Source organism: Ranitomeya variabilis, chromosome 3 (assembly GCF_051348905.1).
Source record: "Ranitomeya variabilis isolate aRanVar5 chromosome 3, aRanVar5.hap1, whole genome shotgun sequence".
Lineage (NCBI taxonomy): Eukaryota > Metazoa > Chordata > Amphibia > Anura > Dendrobatidae > Ranitomeya > Ranitomeya variabilis.
Window position 1 is genome coordinate 96,399,197 of NC_135234.1, and position 20,610 is coordinate 96,419,806.

The window sequence follows — 20,610 nt, forward strand, 5'->3', positions numbered from 1 at the left end:
GGTATACATAGCGTTCTATATATCCATACATTATCTATTACTCTGTTGAATATGTACATAAAGCTACGCACATTTAACTATGTCCCCAGAATTTCTGCATTGTAATTTTAATATATAATTTAATTCTTTTAATATTGTATTACCGAAGAAATTATATTAGAAACTAGAACGACATCATGTGCTTAAAAAAATCCCAAAACTTTACTTATAAAAGGCCTGATAGATTCTTGCTATATAAAGTTATCAGATTAGCAAATCTGAGACATTTGCACAATAAAAATAATCATTATCATCATCAAGCATCAAGATTGGTTAAAAGAACGTTAACTATTACCTTCATTGTTGGGGGAGCTGTAGCCGGAGGTGACAGGGGACGGTCGGGTAGCGTAACTTCTGAAGAGTTGGAAAGCTCTTGTTTCCTGTCAATACAAAATGGATGATTATTACTAATTACTTTTCTGATAAATGGCTTTAAAAATACACAAAAAGTTAGAAAACTAGTCCAAATGATCCAAAGGTTAGGTCATTTAATAACACACACTAGTAGTAACGAGCTAATACACGGCAGAGGGTCTTCTTACCATGGTTTCATCATGGATTTCCAAATTCCACAAAGGGGAAAAAAATAACAACCAATGCAACCGGTGATTGAAGCGAGTGACTCTGAGCTTCCCCCACAAGGTGTTACAGGTAAAATTAATTTCAGGTGCTTTTCACTCAGGAAAAAGGCACTTAGATTTGTGTTTCCATGACAATCTCATTACGCCAAATTTCCCTTGGCCCTCCCTCCTCCAATCCCCCATCTGGCATTAGCTTGTTATGGGCCACATTCTGTTTGTTTCTGGCTTTCCTGTCTGTGGTATAAAGGATCACACACAGCGAATATGATAGGAGACCAACTAAACACACGGAGGATAGAACCGGATGCTCCTTTGTATCTGTGCACTAGGAGTGCGGGAGCATGAATACAGGGGCACAGAAAGTAAGATATGTCTTCTTCTGGTTCACTGATTATTCTAGCTTTCAGGTGCATTAAGAGCAGAGTAAAAAAGGATCCTTGGGGAAAATAAATCCCTTTCTGAAGCCTTGTGTAGCAATATTATAAGGAAAAAAGAAAGTTATTGCACAGGAAAACACTGGGATAAAAATGAAGGCAATTTGTAATGTAGCTGCATGGTGTAAACACAGTTGTATGGCAACACATAGGCGCCTGTCGCTCCGAGGACCAGATCAAAACTGGTGGAGGCTCTTTGGAAAAAATGTTGATGACGCCTCCACAGTAATAGAATCATATAATGCATGGTTAAATCATTAGATATTATCATTATATCCTGCACAAAATCACTGTCCCCTGACATCATGAGGGCTTGTGTACAGTATCTTTTACTGTAGTCAATAGAAAAGTACATTAGATCACTGTAATTCCCCTAGTAATCGGCTCAAGATGGGGCATTGGACAGTGCTGACCACCAACTCAAGTTTTCATATTGTTAAAGCACCACTCCCCTCATTTTTTTTATTTATGTCAGCATTTGAGTGGTATCACTAATCCCTGCCCCTGGTATTGTACTCACTAGCCACCATTTTCTTCTGTTATTGGCTCCGCTCCAGCAGTCTTCTGTAGGTTGTGACCTGCCAGATTGCTCCAGTGTTTGCTGGGCTAGCCGGAAGTCATAACTCAATGTAAGTCTATGAGAGCCAGAACGAGGCCAGAATGAGTCCCTCATAGGCTTAAACTGAGAGCATGTGACCGTTAGCTGTGACTTTTGGTCAGTCAAAAGTAGCGGTCACAAGAGGACTGCGCAGGACTGGAGAATCACCGGATGAGCTGCGGATGGTGAGTAACCTACTAGGGTCAGGGACCTTAGATTAGTGGCACCACGCCAGGAAAGAAATAACAAAAAATGCTGGAGTGGTGCTTTCAATCTATCAAATGTTGTTGCCTGGAGATATTGCTGTAACTAGGTGGTGGAGACCCCAGAAATATGTGCTCCATACAATTTAGACCTGGTCATTTTTTTTTCTTTTCTGATAAAAGTACCCCTTTGCAATCACACACATTACAGAACTCAAATTTAAGCATTAAACTTAATTTAATGGAATTTTCTTATCAGGACAACTTTTCACATTGGAGCCCTCCATGAATAACTCAATCCTGCAGGAGGAGGGATGACTTCTACAGAGCAATTCTCCTTCTGGTTCACATAAAGGGGACAAAGCAAGTTGCCCCTGCCTGACATCCACATGACCTAATAGAGCATACAGATAAAAAGCGGTAGAAAAAATGTAGCATTTACACGACATGTGAACACGGCCTTAACATTCCACTTTTCTTACATTTTTATGGGTTTAGTGGAGAAAAAAAACAATTGCAATTTTTTTTTATGCCATTTACCGATTATCCCTAAATAATGTGTTCACTGTATTGTACAGGTTGTTACGATTACAGGGATATCAAATATGTCTGTTATTTTCTGATTTGTGATGTTAATTTCCAAAAAAATCCCATAAAAAATGTCCCTCTTGTAATTGTTTTTCACTATTTTCTAGTAACTTTATAGGAGGAAAATCATCTCTGAGAGGTACATAGAGATGTATCGCCATATTCCACTACATTGAGCCAGTAGTACAGCAGAATACATAGAAATTTGAAGCAGGGCAAATTCTCCTTTTCTCTACAGAGTAGCCTCTGGCTCGCAGGTTTTGTTGCTGCCTTCAGTGATACAGGTTGGAGGTTCGATTCCCAGGGAGACCAGAATTCAAGAAATGAGAATATCTATTTATTTAAATGAATGTAAGTATACACAGAGCAGGGAGATGATGGCCCCGGCCCCCAGAGTCCGGGGAGAAGGAGGAACAATGGAGCAGCACTGAACACCGGTAGTGAATATGAGTAAAGCTTTCACTGCTAGAGTCAGTGCAGACAATGTGAGTGAAAGGCAGAACATAGCCATGACCACCCAGAACAGAGGAGCAGCTCCCCCAAGCGACACAGTCCCATTGAATCCGGGACGGTTGGGAGCTATGCGAATGTGCTGTTTCATGTATGGAGTCTGTGAGAATGATGTGCATTTGCTTTGGTGAGGCCAAATATATGTTTGGATTTCTGCTGGAGCATGTGAACAAGGTTATCAAAACCCAAATGATATACTCTAAAAATGGAAAGATAGTGGATTGTACTGAGATTTTATGCATACAAGTTAAACACTGCAGCTGCATCCCCCCCTTTTCCTTCACTTTTATTTAGTGAATTACTCTAGGTGAATTTTTGGGATTTAAACAGATTAAGACTATTTCTGCAGGGCCTCACAATGAGATGACAAGGAACCACAGGCTAGTAGAAGGGAAAGATGATGCCACATTTAGCTAACAAAGTTTAAAGGGAACCTGTCAGCAGGATTGTGCTGAGTCACCTACAGACAGTGTCAGGTTGGCGCCGTTATACTGATTAAAATGATACCTTGGTTGATGAAATCCGTCTTGTGGTTGTTGTTTAATCTTTATTTTCGGTTTTCAGTTAATGAAATTCTCATGCTCTGGGGCAGCCTGTGGGGAGGACTTCATTGGTATTCTGCTTAGGTATTCATGTGTGTGGCTTCTGACAGGTCACTAATCCCTCAGTGACCTGCCCCCTATTTTACTTAATGAATATTATTATTTTTTTTTTAAATCGCCTCCGGCGCCTATGCTACAGCATGATCCGCATGTATAATATGCATTTAATTATTTTTTTATGGTATACATTAAATCATAAAAAAAGCATTAACCCCTTCTGTCATATTAACTCTGATGGCAGAACCCCAGCTTTGATGCAGGCTCTGGCTGTGAGCCCGCATCAAAGCTGGGACATGTCAGCTGTTTTGTGCCACAATAGAAGCAGGCACAATAATGATCTGCCCGCACCTATTAACTAGTTAAAGGCCGCTGTCAAACTCTGACAGCGGCATTTAACAAGCTCTTCTGGCCATCCGGATGGAAATGCGCACACCGGTGACCCCCGTCACATGATCGGGTGTCATCGGTGCGTCGGCATAACAACCAGAGGTGCAGACTTCTATGGTTGTTGATGCCGGATTGCTATGAGCACCACCCTGTGGTCGACGCTCATAGCAATGCTGCAATTCTGCTTCATAGAGGTGATCTGAGTGTCGCCTCTATGTAGCAGAGGCAATCGAGTTGTGGCAGCTTCTAGCCTCCCATGGAGGCTATTGAAGCATGCCAAAAAAAAAAAAAGTTTTTAAAAATCTGAAAAAATAAAAAAATATAAAAGTTTAAAAAAATCAAACCTACACATATTTGGCCACGTCAAAATAAAAACGCCAGAATTACATTTTTTGGTCGCCGTGACATTGCATTAAAATGCAATAACGAGCGATCAAAAGAACGTATGTGCACAAAAATGGTATCATTAAAAATGTCAGCTTGGCACGCAAAAAATAAGCCCTCACCCAAAACTAGATCACGAAAAATAGAGACGCTATGGGTAACGGAAAATTGCGCACTTTTTTTTAGCAAAGTTTGGAATTTTTTTCACCACTTAGATAGAAAAGAACCTAGACATGTTTGGTGACTATGAACTCATAATGACGTGGAGAATCATAATATCAGGTCAGTTTTAGCATTTAGTGAACCTAGCAAAAAAGCCAAACAAAAAAAACAAGTTTGGGATTGCACTTTTTTTGCAATTTCACCGCACTTGGATTTTTTTTCCCGTTTTCTAGTACACGACATGTGGTGTTGTTCAAAAGTACAGCTAGTCCTGCAAAAAATAAGCCCTCACATGGCCATATTGACAGAAAAATAAAAAAGTTATGGCACTGGGAAGAAGGGGAGCGAAAAACGAAAACCCAAAACCGAAAAAAGCTCCGATCATTAAGGGGTTAATGTATACCATAAAAAAAATAAAATACACATTATAGATGTGTTAGGCACCTGCCTGCAGAAGGTTTAAAAAAAAATATATATATATATATATATATATATATATATATATATATACTGTATATATATTGTTCATTATGTAAAATAAAGGGCAGGTCAGTAAGGGATCAGTGACCTGTCAGACGCCATACCTAATCAGAGCACCACATATGGACCCCCCACAGGCTGCCCCGGAGCAAGAGCATATCAATAACACAAAACTAAACAGAAAGATTAAACAACAACCACAAGACGAATTTCATCAACCAAGGTATCATTGTAATCAGTATTACAGCGCTAAGCTGACACAGTCTGTAGGTTACTGTGCACAATCCCTTTAATACATTCACTACATATTTGCGCACAATATTCTCTTGTATGATTTTAAATCCATGTTTACATCTTAAAATAATTTTAGAGAAAGCTGCTAATCAGGACGCCAATCATCTACTTTAAAGGAAATGTGTTAAAACCAAATCCTAGTGCAAACTACATTCTCATATAATGAGGCTGCACCTGGAAGGTGTTAAAGTCCGATAATTGCAAAATTCAAGCTTCGTTAGTGTATCCACCAAAGTCTAGCAACCACCGGGCCTAAATGTACAACTTTATCCAGCTTTCATCACATGGCAAACAAGCGGGGTTGCTACAGCAACAGGCCACATGGTTCCCTAGCACCACTGAGTGCAGCTGACCCATGCACCCAGGAGGACGTGGGCAATTAAAGACCAAAAGGGGAGTACACAATGAAAGAGACACACAGCATATAACCTAGGAAAACAGTATGACGGTATCTGAAAATGATGCTCCTACCCTGGAGACCGGAGTACAAAAGGCAATAGGATGAATAGTATCTTATCTGTTAACAGAGTTTAAAAAATAAATTCTGAAAATGTGTCATTTAGATCTATACAAAAAATATCTGAGCTCACATCAATTGTGGTCCTTAAATACCCTGCAATTTACATCACATCTTAACGTCAGTCATTTCATGTTGCTCAAATTATGAGCTGCTCTATCTAATGTTTACATTTGGCTCCTGCCAGATTTAACAGGTAATCGTAAGGGTGCCGAATGTAAGAACCACACAAATCTGACATTGATGACCTGTCATCAGGTTTTCACAAGATAAAGTATGGCCAGCCCCTTTATGGTCTCTTTTACAGTATTCTAGTAAACCATATATACCGTATTTTTCGTACTATAAGACACACTGGACCATAAGACGCACTTAGGTTTTAGAGGAGGAAAATAGAAAAAAAATTAAGCAAAAAATGTGGTAATTGTATTCTGTTATGGGGAGCTGCTGTTGATACTGCTATAGGGGTAATATCCCCCATCCTGGTATTTATATGTCCCTATCCTGATATATACTGTATGTCCCCATCCAGGTATACATGCTCACCACCCCAATCCTGATATACATGGCCCCCATCCCCATCCTGGTATACATGGCCCCATATTGGTATACATGGTCCTCATCACACTGCACACATAAAAAATTAAACAATTTGACTTACCTTCCCTCTGATCCTGTTCTGATGCCTACCCCATGTAAGCAGTACATGACATCACAGCCATGCTCCCTCACACACCGAGTTCAGCTGCCAGAATATGCACTACTCTCCACGCCACAGGATTATGGGCGTGGAGAGAATAATAATCTTGATTTATATAGCGCCAACATATTCCGCAGCGCTTTACAGCTTAACAGTTTCAAACACAACAGTCATAAGTAACAACGTTAACAATACAATAATTAAAGCAACATAAGATGACCCTGCTCGTGAGAGCTTACAATCTGCAATGAGGTGGGGGAGATACAAAGTACAGGTGTGTATTTACAATGATGTATTTACAATGATGGTCCAGCCATCTTCAAGGGGTGGGGGATAGATGGAAGTTGAGAATGGGCTACACACAAACATAAAATAACCACCTTGATTAGCGAACGTGATAGGCCGCTTTGAACAAATATGTTTTGAGGGAGCGCCTAAAACTATGCAAATTCTGTATGGTCCTAATATCTTGGGGCAGAGTATTCCAGAGGATTGGCGCAGCACAGGAGAAGTCTTGAAGTCGGGAGTGGGAGGTATGGATTAATGCAGAGGTTAGTCGAAAGTCGTTTGCAGAGCTCAGCGGTCGGTTAGGCCGATAGACCGAAATGAGGAAGGAGATGTAAGGGGGTGCCGCACTATGGAGAGCTTTGTGGGTGAGAACAAGTACTTTGAATTGGATTCTATAATGAATGGGCAGCCAGTGTAACAACTGGCGAAGAAGGGACACATCTGAATACCATATAGCTAGATGGACAACCCTGGCTGCTGCATTAAGGATAGACTGGAGAGGGGAAAGTCGAGTAAGGGGGAGGCCAATTAATAGAGCATTACAGCAATCCAGGAGGGAGTGGATCAAGATGACAGTAAGGGTTTTTGTTGTTTCCATGGTGAGAAAAGGGCGTATTCTAGAGATGTTCTTTAGGTGTAAGTGGCACGAGCGGGCAAGAGATTGTATATGGGATGTGAAGGAGAGATCGGAGTCAAACGTAACACCCAGACAGCGCGCCTGCTGCCGGGGTGTTATTATGGTGCCACCCATGGAGAGGGAAATGTCAGGTTTAGGGAGGTTAGTAGACGGCGGGAGCAGAAGAAGTTTAGTTTTGGAGAGGTTGAGTTTCAGATAGAGAGCGGACATGATGTTGGAGACTGTGGACAGACAGTCACTGGCGTTCTGTAGTACAATGGGGATAAGGTTAGGGGATGACGTGTATAGTTGTGTGTCATCGGCATAAAGATGGTACTGAAAGCGAAATCTGCTGATGGTCTGTACAATTGGGACCATGTAGAGGGAGAAGAGAAGGTGGCCAATGACTGAGCCCTGAGGTACCCCGATAGTGAGAGGAAGAGGAGATGAAGTGAAGCCAGCGAACAGAACACCGAAGGAGCAGTCAGAAGGATAGGAAGAGAACCAGGAGAGAGCAGTGTCCTTAATGCCTAGTGACTGGAGCCTAGAGAGTAGGAGAGTGTGGTCAACAGTGTCGAAAGCTGCAGAAAGGTCGAGAAGAATGAGCAGAGAGTGGTCACTGTTACATTTTGCTGTCAAAAAGTCATTGGTCACCTTGATCAGTGCAGTTTATGTCGAATGTAGGGGGTGGAAACCAGACTGTGAAGGGTCTAGGAGGGAATGAGTGGAAAGGTAACGGGTAGGGTGGGAGTAGATCAGGCCCTACAAGAGTTTAGAGATGAAGGGGAGATTGGAGACTGGTCTGTAATTATTTGTGCAGGATAGGTTGAGGACGGGTTTCTGTAGTATTGGAGTTATGATAGAGTGTTTGAAGGAGGAGGGGAAAATGCCCGAGGGGAGGGAGAGATTAAGGATGGAAGAGAAGTGAATATTCATTTTCTTTGATAGTGGGCACACTGTTAGCTGCAGCCGCCGAGTGATCACGTGTGCCTGCTAATAAAGAGAATGAATATTCACTGCTCTCCACTCCCATGGACATGGGGAGCAGTGAAAATGCATTCTCTTTTATAGTGGGCACAAATAATCGCCCAGCCGCTGCAGGAGCTGGCAGCTGCGGCTGACACTGTGCCTGCTAGTAAACAGAATTAATATTTACTGCTCCCTATGCCCATAGTTCCACATCTTGTCGCCGGCTTCCACATCTTGGCACCGGCTTCAGAGCATAGAGGTTAGAGGGACTATGGGCGTGGGGAGAAGTGAATATTCATTTTATTTTACAAAAGGCACAGTATTAGCTGCAGCAGAAGCTCCTGCCTCCTGTGACTAGCTGCTCCACTTCTGCAGCTCGTCTCCCATCCGCAGCTACAGGGGACATATATATAGAAGGTACATCCTGACTATAAGGCACCCCCCACACACTTTCCTTCACTTCCGCATTACAGTACTTTGCTCTGCCTTCGGCGCCCGCACAGGGGTGAGATTGAGGGACACGGAGTGGATGACATAAGACCCACCATCCACGTGAAGCAGGGAAGGAGGGCGGTGATTACGATGCAAGAGATGGTGCTGAAGCAAGACCAGCAACTCCCATAAGACCAGACACCATATGAGGGGATTCTAAAAAAAAAATTGGGGGGGGGGGGGGGGTTATTCAGAAGGAATTGTGGAGTCTAGTCTAATAATTCTTCTGGTTTAATATATCTTAGGAGTGGATATGTCCAGTAATTCATACCAAAAAAATGCAAAATGCAGTACAGTAACACTATTACATGATTCAATCATTATTACATTTTTCAGACCTGGTGAAGTTAGGCTGGTTTCACATTTGCGTTTTTTGCCGCTGCGTTTTAGTGCAAAAAAACGCATGCATTTTTTTTCCTATATTTAACATTAAAAACACATGCGTTTTTTTGTATGCATTTTGCCGCGTTTGACGATGCATGCGTCGTCTCTATGCTTGCGTTTGGTTGCAGAAATGCAACATGTAGTAATTTCTAGAGGCGTTTTTTTGCCGCAAAAAAACATATTGCTGTCTATGTAAACGTATGCGTTTTTAAGCACATGCGTTTGCTTGCGTTTTAACAGAAAAAAACAAGAATACACACTGATAAGCCACCCCCCCACCATCCAGGTGATAAAGGGATCCAAACCCTAACCCTAACCCTACCCCTAACCCTAACCCATAAGCCACCCCCCACCATCAAGGTGACAAAGGGATCCAAATCCTAACCCTAACCCTAACCCATAAGCCACCCCCCACCATCAAGGTGATAAAGGGATCCAAACCCTACCCCTAACCCTAACCCATAAGCCACCCCCACCATCAAGGTGATAAAGGGATCCAAACCCTACCCCTAACCCTAACCCTACCCCTAACCCTACCCCTAACCCTAACCCATAAGCCACCCCCCACCATCAAGGTGATAAAGGGATCCAAACCCTAACCCTAACCCTAGGGATCCTAACCCTTACCCCTAACCCTACCCCTAACCCTAGGGATACTAACCTTAACCGTACCCCTACCCCTAACCCTACACCTAACCCTAGGGATCCTAACCCTACCCCTAACCCTAACCCTACCCCTAACCCTAGGGATCCTAACCCTACCCCTAACCCTAACCCCAACCCTAGCTATTTCTATTTATAGTGGGTTTTCTTGTTGATTTTGATGATTGGCAGCTGTCACACACTTCTCAGCATGCGTTTCAAAAACGCAAACGCAGGAAAAAATGCATGTAAACGCGGCAAAACGCCACGTTTTTTTTTACCGCATGCGAAAACGCATGCGTCTAAAAAACGCGGCATTTTGCCGCGTTTACATGCGTTTTTTTCACCACCTGCGTTTGCATTTTAAACGCTGCGTTTTTAAACGCAAATGTGAAACTAGCCTAAGTGTACTTACAGTACTTTGAAAATGTATGCCATATACAGGATTTATAATCATGAAAATTTTAATATCAGTCAATGAAAATTTTAAGAAGGATTATACAGTCATTTTGAAATTGATTTTCAAAGTAAGTTCCCCAACCTCATCAGCTCTCAAAGAGCTTTTCATAATGTATGTAGTTTGTATAGTGAAATCTAGTGGCAGATCTGCTTTAAAGGCATTTACAGACATTAAAAACTATGACTGTGAGGCTGCCGTCACACTAGCAGTTTTTGGTCAGTATTTTACATCAGTATTTGTAATCCAAAACCAGGAGTGGAACAATTAGAGGAAAAGTATAATAGAGACAAGTCACCACTTCTGCATTTATCACCCACTCCTGGTTTTGGCTTACAAATACTGATGTAAAATCCTGACCAAATACTGCTAGTGTGATGGCAGCCTGAGAGTGGGCAATATGGGCTGCTGCCTAAAATACTCCAACACAGTAGTTACCTGATGGATTGGCAGAATGGATCAGAGCAGAGGTGAATAAATGGCACTAATTTGTGCTACACCAATAATCTCCCCAACTACCCAGTGACCACTCATCACTGGCCTCAGCAGCAGTGGAGAATGAATTAGATGCAGCACAGATCAGCAGGGAGCATCATAAAGAGAGATCTGTCAATCAAGCTAAGCGGGGACTGAAGCCAGCAGGGACTTGCCTCTTTTTCTAGTCATCCTATTACCACGATCCCCCATTTTTCAACTATACTTTCTCTGTAATGCCAAAGAATTTTAGATTAAAACATATATTTTTAGTATGAAGGAGTTCCCCCATTCCAGACATGTGCAGTCTCTGATTCTTGCTGTACTCTCTGATTCTTGGTGTACTCTCTGCTGCAGTCTCTGATACTTGCTGCACCCTCTGCTACAGTCTGATTCTTGCTGCACTCTCTGCTGCAGTCTCTGATTCTTGCTACACTCTCTGCTGCAGTCTGATTCATGCTGCACTCTGATTCTTGTTGCACTCTCTGCTGCAGTCTCTGATTCTTGCTACACTCTGCTGCAGTCTGATTCTTGCTTCACTCTCTGATTCTTGCTGTACTTTCTGCTGCAGTCTCTGATTATTGCTGCACTCTTTGATTCTTGCTGCACTTTCTGCTGCAGTCTGATTCTTGCTTTACTCTCTGATTCTTGCTGCACTCTCTGCTACAGTCTGATTCTTGCTGCACTCTCTGATTCTTGCTGCACTCTCTGCTGCAGTCTGATTCTTACTGCACTCTCTGATTCTTGCTGCACTCTGTGCTACAGTCTGATTCTTGCTGCACTCTGATTCTTGCTGCACTCTCTGCTGCAGTCCTGTAGTCTTATATTGTACTGTAAATCACTTGCAGATCTGCAGTGTTTCTGCATGGTAAAAAATGCTGCGGATCCGCAGGAAATCCGCAACGTGTGCACATAGCCTTACTGACTCATGCTGCCTGTATGTCATGAGGTTTACATTAAAGTGAACCTGTCATTTTGGAAAACCCTATTTACTTGCAGATATAGGGTTAATCTGCAGATAAACAGTGTTAGGCCGGGGTCACACTTGCGTGTGCAGCACGAGTTTCTCTCATCAATATCCGGCACTGCTGCCGGCACTCAGGACCGGAGCGTTCAGCTGCATGTACTTCTATGCAGCCGCATGCTGCGGTCCCGAATGCCGGGTATTGATGCGAGAGACTCGCTCGAGTTCTCACATTGCACATGGAAGTGTGACCCCGGCCTTACAATGTTGCTTGGCTGACTTACTGGAAGTGCAGCTACCAGCAGAAAATTAATTTATCTCCTCCCTGAAGCTGCCAGCTTTCAGTCATGTAGGCTGGCCTGGAGTGATTACAGTCATCACTCAAAGTACCACCCACTAATCTATGAGTGACAGCTATAAGCATGCTCTGACATTGATTGACAGAAATCACATGCTTTAGACCCAGTTGTCAATCATAGTGCTGGGACATGCTTACAGCCACAGTGTAGTGAGCGGTGCTGTGTGCCATGGCTGTAGCCATTTTGTGTACAACTCTATGACTAAAATTTGGCAGCTACAGGGAGGAAAAAGGTTATTTTTCTCCTTTTTTAGTGCAAATTTTTATGTTCTTTACCAAGTCGGCGTGGCTCACAGGATTTATGGAGGGCGTGTCTGAACACTACCCTGCATAATTATCTCATGAGCACCGCCACCTTGTTAAAGACCATAACAAGTAGCACTAAATAAAAAGACCCATATATCAGGAACATATACGGTATAACAGGAGCAGTGGGAATAAAATAAGGGCAATAAATGCGCACTTTAGACCTACTGACGGCTCCTCTTTAAGATGCACTTTTGTACAATGGTATATAGTGAATGTCTACTGTGCTGTATACAGAATATACACTTATGTCAGCTTCTCCCTCTTTTATATACAAGTTAATATCTTAATTTCCGACTTGCAGTAGTAATCTTGTTATCAATGAAACGAGCCAGAATTGGAGATGAAGAGATCTTACGCTTATTATATTTCTCTCATAACTCCAATGACCATATGATAGAAATGCAGAATATTCCACTTATGTATGCAATACTTTCCTTTCCGAACATATAGTACTGCATAATAATGTCATACTCACACCCAATGCATCATATAAATATGCTGAGAACAGAAATAAACCTCATGATTATGCTTTATTAAAATTAAATGAGCAATGACCTGGACTGAATCCAGCCATAGGTAATGATTAGCTTTGGAAAAGTCTATCTTCTTGTGCATGAGATGACAAACTAATTACTATTTACATGGAAAAAGCTTCACTTATTCCTTATTCTGTTGCTCTCAGAGAAATTCAATTGTTGCCTGCTCATAGCTTTATGTAATCATAATATTAGGAACTGTATTCAGTATTTCCACAGAATATTATAAGAGCGGGTGTAACAGGATTATCGTAAGATACTTTTTATGACTGTTGATAAATAGGGATGGATCATTGATTTTGGTGTTATGATAAAGAAACACATCCTGGAAGGAGACAATAATTGAATATGGGTAGGCTGTGCTACATCAAAATTATATCTAGAATATGTCATGTCTCCACATCTGAGAGTGGTGTAATGTAGGGCAGAGACACAGATTCTAGCGGTATGTCACTTACTGGAGTTTTGATAGAACATTGCTTTATCTGCTGCAGCTCTGTTAGTCTTCTCACTGATAAGTTCCTGCTATGTAGAGTTTGATATTAACGAGTCCCCACCAGTGAGAGGTAGATTTCTATCTATGGTATACATAGAAAGCTGTAATCAATGATGGGAAGGGTGTCACGGGTGTGTCAGATGTGACAGACTGTCATCCTGGATCCAGCTGTAGCAGGTCTTTGCGTTTTGTCAAGCACCTTCTTAATTTTTGCATCTCTGTTATGGAGCAATATCCTTCTCCCTCTAGGACCCAACAGTTACCTCCACCTTCTGCTTCTAATAACACACCTGTGCTGAAGGTTTAAATACATTCAATTGCTGCAGCAAGGTGATAGCTCACACTTGCCTCAGTCTTGTTGGAAGTTCTAGCAGTTGGTTAGTGTCTTCCCTGAGGATCCTTGGAGGATTGCTGGCATGTCATCTTGGTGGTCGTCTTAAGCTGAGTGTTTCCTCTCATCCGCCTACCCTCTCCGTCTTTAGTTTTAGTGCAGACTGCCTATTTTTCACCACATCCCCTCCTTAACCAGGGTCTATTACTAGGGTCAGGCAGGGATTATTTTCCTGCTCGGCGATAGGTGCAAAACCTATATAGGAACATTTAGGACAGACAGGGTGATTTTAGATCTGTCTAGGGGTCTCCACTACCCTCTTCCCTAGTGTTTGGGGTCCCCCTTCCCTCTTCCCATTGTTGTGCACTTACTTATCCTTCAGCCAGCATGACAGAGGGTCTGGACAGAGCTCATCACTGAGAAGACAAGCAAAACTACAGCAGATCATGGCGAAGGGCACACAAATCTCAGTGTCTCATTGCAACATTGCATCTAATTTCCTATAGTTGGAACCTCCTGCAGAGGTGACACAGAGTTGCAAATATTTCCAAACGTGTTGGACTTTCTGTGGATGATCACAAGTCACATGCAACTCACTTGCCATAGACTTCATTGTAAGTCAAGTGTCACTGCAACTTGCAAGCATCTTATATTTTATAGCAAGGAAAGGAAAATCCAGCTTCCAAAAAACTCTAAATTTATTGTGAACTAGCTGGAGAGCCCGGCGTTGCCTGGGCATAGTAAATATCTGTGGTTAGTTATAGCACCTCACTTCTCTTATATTCCCATCAGGCCTCTCATTTAGCACCTCACTTCTCTCATTTTCCCATCACGCCTCTCATTTTCCCCCTCACATCTTTCATTTTCCCCCTGACATCTCTCATTTTCTCCCTCACACCTCTCATTTTCCCTCTCACTCCTCTCATTCCCCCCTCACTCCTCTCATCCCCCTAACACTTGTCATTTCGACCTCACATCTGTCATTTTCCGATCACTCCACTATTTTCCCTCACTCCTCTCATTTTGCACTAACACCTTTTCATTTTTACCTCACACCTCTCATTTTCACCTCACACCTCTCATTTTCACCTCACACCTCTCATTTTCCCCTCAGTATATACATGTTTGTCATGTCCCTTATATATAGTATACACCTGTATGTCATCTCCTGTATACAGTATATACCTGTATGTCATCTCCTCTGTATATATTGTAGTATATACCTGTATGTCATCTCCCCTGTAAATAGTATATACTTGCTGTATGTCATCTCCTCCTGTATATTGTATATACCTATGTGTCATCTCCTGTATATAGTATATGCCTGTATGTCATCTCCCCTGTATATAGTATATACCTGCTGTATGTCATCTCCTCCTGTATATACTTTATGTGTCATCTCCTCTTTTATATAGTATATACCTGTATGTCATCTCCTCCTGTATATAGTATGTATCTGTATGTCATCTCCTCCTGTAAATAGTATATACCTGCTGTATGTCATCTCCTCCTGTATATTGTATATACCTATGTGTCATCTCCTCCTGTATATAGTATATACCTGTATGTCATCTCTTCTGTATATAGTATATACCTGTATGTCATCTCCTGTATATAGTATATGCCTGTATGTCATCTCCCCTGTATATAGTATATACCTGCTGTATGTCATATCCTCCTGTATATACTTTATGTGTCATCTCCTCTTTTATATAGTATATACCTGTATGTCATCTCCTCCTGTATAGTATATACCTGTGTGTCATCTCCCCTGTATATAGTATACACCAGTGTGTCATCTCCTCCTGTATATACTGTAGTATGTATCTGTTTGTCATCTCCTCCTGTATATAGTATATACCTGTGTGTCATCTCCTCCTGTATATAGTATATACCTGTATGTCATCTCCTCCTGTATATAGTATATACCTGTGTGTCATCTGCTCTTGTATATAGTATGTACCTGTGTGTCATCTGCTCTTGTATATAGTATGTACCTGTGTGTCATCTCCTCCTGTATATAGTATATATCTGTATGTCATCATCTCCTGTATATAGTATATACCTGTGTGTCATCTGCTCTTGTATATAGTATGTACCTGTATGTCATCTCCTCCTATATATAGTATATACCTGTATGTCATCTGCTCCTTTACATAGTATATATCTGCATGTCATCTCCTCCTGTATATAGTATATACCTGTATGTCATATCCTCCTGTACATAGTATATACCTGTGTGCCATCTCCTCCTGTATATAGTATATACCTGTATGTCATCTCTTCCTGTATATAGTATATACCTGTGTGTCATCTGCTCTTGTATATAGTATGTATTTGTGTGTCATCTCCCCTGTATATAGTATATACCTGTGTGTCATCTCCTCCTGTATATAGTATGTACCTGTATGTCATCTCCTCCTGTATACAGCATATATCTGTGTGTCATTTCCTCCTGTATTAGACCTTGTTCACATGTTATTTGGTCAGTATTTTTAACTCAGTATTTGTAAGCTAAATTGGCAGCCTGATAAATCCCCAGCCAACAGGAAGCCCTCCCCCTGGCAGTATATATTAGCTCACACATACATATAATAGACAGGTCATGTGACTGACAGCTGCTTTATTTCCTATATGGTACATTTGTGGTACGTTTTGAGTATGTGCAAGTTTTGTGTGAGGCAACTTTTGCATGTGTTGCAACTTTTGTGCATGTGGCAATTTTTCCGCGTGTGCAAGTTTTGCATGTGGCGAGTTTTCCATGAGGTGAGTTTTGCACGTGTGGCGAGTTTTGCGTGAGCCTAGTTTTGCATGTGGTGAGTTTTGCACGTGTGGCGAGTTTTGCACATGTGGCGAGTTTTGCATGTGGCGAGTTTTGCGCGTGGCGAGTTTTGAGCCGCGAGTTTTGAGCCGCGACTTTTGTGTTTCGCCTTTTATGTGGCGAGGTTGGTGTATGTGTGGTGAAATGTGTGCTGAGGGTGGTAAATGTGTTCAAGCACATGGTAGTGTGTGGCGCATTTTGTGTGTGTTCATATCCCCGTGTGTGGTGAGTATCCCATGTCGGGGCCCCACCTTAGCAACTGTACGGTATATACTCTTTGGCGCCATCGCTCTCACTCTTTAAGTCCCCCTTGTTCACATCTGGCAGCTGTCAATTTGCCTCCAACAGTTTTCCTTTCACTTTTTCCCCATTATGTAGATAGGGGCAAAATTGTTTGGTGAATTGGAATGCGCGGGGTTAAAATTTCGCCTCACAACATAGCCTATGACGCTCTCGGGGTCCAGACATGTGACTGTGCAAAATTTTGTGGCTGTAGCTGCGACGGTGCAGATGCCAATCCCGAACATACACACATACATACACACATACATTCAGCTTTATATATTAGATGAAACAGAGAGTCCAGTCGGATGAATTCACATAATGAGTAACAGATAACGTGTTTCGAACAATAGCTTGTTCTTTCTCGAAACGCATTATCTGTTACTCATTATCATGTGAATTTATCCGACTGGACTCTCTGTTTTATTCACAATAAATTTGGAGTTTTTTGGAAGGTGAATTTTCCTCTCCTTGCCACATTTGTTCCACGTGATGACTACACGATATCCGTGCTTCCCCACAACACATGCCTGGTTTTTCTATTTTTATCTATCTTATCTTTTAATTGCCCATTTTTTAACAGAGAAATCACAGCTCCAAAATAGTGAGAGAAGAGACAAGCACCCAGGTGACACTGTGTGGCAGAATAAGGGTATGCGGTTAGATTATTCTCACCTGATGGAGTTGTGACCATCACAACTCCACTAGACTTTTGTGTAAAAATCATCAGCTGCAGTCTACCAGCAGTTGGAAGGATGTCTTCTTCTGCACACTTGTGGATAGGCCAAGCTATGGTAAAGGATGAAAGGTTCCACACTCCAGATAGATTTAAGACCTGTTATTAGGCTTTTCTGGCTCGAACCAAGCACTTTTTCTGCAGTTTGATTTGAAAAAGGACTTGGTTTGAGCCAGAAACGTGTAATAAACTACTTGAATCTACCTGGCGTGTGGAACCGTTCATCCTTTAATGCACCGTGGTTAACTGCAATAAATTTGGCGCACTTTACTCCTTTGGTGTTTGGTTCAAGATGGTCTCAGGAAATGATAAAATCCCTCCTTAGAGTACTATTGAGATACATCTAGGGATTATTTTTGATGACCTCAAAATACTTTTATCTTCAAACTCTTGTTAAAAGCAATTAGAGGAGTGAATAGAAGTATGATTTAATATATTATCGGATTTGGTATCAATAGTCATTATAACATTTGGCTGCGGAAAATGAAGTGATTTGCATCCACCAGAAATAAATTACTTAATAATAAAAATCTTTCCAGCTAGCTCCAGTCAGACAGGAATGAAAAATAAATGATTAGGTGCTTCAGAAAGTATAATGATGACCCATGATGAGTCAATGATTTCTGTGGAGGGTAGGGAGAGGAATAGTCACAGTCATCAGCTGGCCATGCCTGAGATCTCCGTGGATGAGTCATGGTGGAGCAGACAGATTTTCACAAAGCTGTGTCATGACTTCTGAGAGATGAAAGAATCCACCTACTGACCACATTATACCCTCTAACTTTCAAGATTACATCCAGCTCTTATAAATTTCTAGACTGTTGAAGTGTTATCTAATGACTGAGATTGCTTTCATGTTACCATGATCTGTAGTGCAAGAAGAAGCGATCCAGTAAGGCTACTTTCACACTAGCGTCGTGCACTGCACGTCACAGTGCGACGTGCCGACGCAACGACGCTAGCGTTAAAAGCGCCGCACAACGGGGGCAGCGGATGCAGTTTTTCAACGCATCCGCTGCCCCATTGTAAGGTCCGGGGAGGAGGGGGTGGAGTTTCGGCCGCGCATGCACGGTCGGAAATGGCGGACACGACGCACAAAAAAAAGTTGCATGTAGCATTTTTTTGTGCCGACAGTCCGCCAAAGCACGACGCATCCGTTGCACGACGGATGCGACGTGTGGCAATCCATCGCAATGCGTCGCTAATGCAAGTCAATGGAGAAAAAACGCATCCTGCAAGCACTTTTGCAGGATGCGTTTTTTCTCCAAAACGACGCATTGCGACGGAGGCCAAACAACGCTAGTGTGAAAGTAGCCTAAGGAGAGAGGTCCTGTATATCTGCTATTAGGAATATCTCAAAAAAGGGGTAAAAGCGCACACAATAGGGCAGTAACATTTTAAAAGAACACCACTGAGGGGATGGTTGCGCTCACTTGGTGGTGTTGAGTGAAGGCACACCACCTGTTTAAGCATGACTATCCGCTGGTGCTGCCCCGTGGTTGGAGGAGATATCTTCCAGATGTGTATTTACCAGAATGAAGAGAATCACGCTACCTGAGCTGCGCTATGGGAAATTAGGAGCCTTTGAGCTTCAGATTAGGTTTTTATTAGTATCAACGAATTTCGGCACCTTTCTCAAGATCAAAACACCTTAAAAGGAACCTGTCACCCCCAAAATCAAAGGTGAGCTAAGCTCACTGGCATCAGGGGCTTATCTTCAGCATTTTTATATTTTATACTTTCATAGATTGGATATTTACGAACGTAGTGATACCAAATATGTTTTTTTTTGTTCAATTTTTAATGGGGGTTCATGGGAGTGATTTGAACTTATGTTTTTTTATTATTATTTTTTTCATATTTTTGAAAACTTTTTTTTTACTTTTCACTTTGCTTAATAGTCCCCTTAGAAGCTGCAATCATCTTATTGCTTGTGCTAGCTAGTGCACCAGCTCTGCTCCGCCCACAGCTGTTAAAAGCACATCACATCACATCACATCAGCCATCATCTGTCGGGTAACATGCGGCTCAACATGCAAGCCCAAATTAAAAGACAGGGACACTACAGTTCACATAAATGTATGTCAAAGGTCATGAAGGGGTTAAGACCGCTTAGAATAATAAAAACAATATAAGATGCAAACAAAAATGTAAAAAAAGATGTAAAAAAAATCCTTATACTCATCATGCCGCTCACCTCTCTGGACAACCCACTACTCATCTCCACCTCTCCGGCCCTTGCTGCATTTTCCTCTCTTGTTGGATCGGAATTTCCAGCTTTGATAAGACCCAGGAGAGTTCTGCGCATGCGAGCATTTGGTCATGGCGCCAGATTTATTACTAGTGTGTGCTAGTTTTTAGGTGCAAATACTGGAAACTGAGTCAATCGAGCACCAAAGATAATGTGAAGAAAATGTGCGAAATCTAAGTTTAAGCTGTTAGACCCCAATAGTAAGTTTATTATTCCACTTGTCGTCCGTGTGGGTACTGAGATGCACGAGGCCAGCTGATACCTATTTCTATAATATGAATAACTTAAACTATAACTAAACTGACGGCTAAATGTTTGACCTTCAAGTAAGAAATAATAATGTATGTGTCAACATACAATGATATAGAAGTTCATTGCTTGACAGTTACATCTATTTTATAGGAGCGAAGACAGTGTCTTGAAAATACCATGAACTCGGTATGATTCCTCATCAGGAGCAAGAACAAAGTGCACATCGAATGTAAGAAGTTGTTATGTGCCCTCTAGTGGATATGATGTCATTAATCTCATGATTAAATGTGCTACAGACTGGAGAAATCATCAGCTTCAAAGAACTATGCAATATATCTGTGGTCAATCCTAGTGTTTTAAAGGGGTGGTCTGAAACTAATATTTGTTTTCATCCTAAATATCTCTCTAATTATTTTAATAATATTATAGCTTTTCTAATATGGTTAAATTAAAACATCCCTGCCCTTCCTTCT

General features: G+C 41.8%; 1 protein-coding gene across 4 annotated transcripts in view; it reads right to left on the reverse strand.

Moving 5' to 3' along the window:
- RAP1GAP2 (RAP1 GTPase activating protein 2) overlaps nucleotides 1-20,610 on the reverse strand; it is a 1,028,482-nt gene that overhangs the window by 342,496 nt on the left and 665,376 nt on the right. For all 4 annotated transcript variants that reach the window (XM_077294402.1, XM_077294401.1, XM_077294400.1 and 1 more), the window contains one exon: nucleotides 335-419. In XM_077294402.1, coding sequence (XP_077150517.1) covers nucleotides 335-419 — 85 coding nt within the window. The remainder of the gene's footprint in view (nucleotides 1-334; nucleotides 420-20,610) is intronic.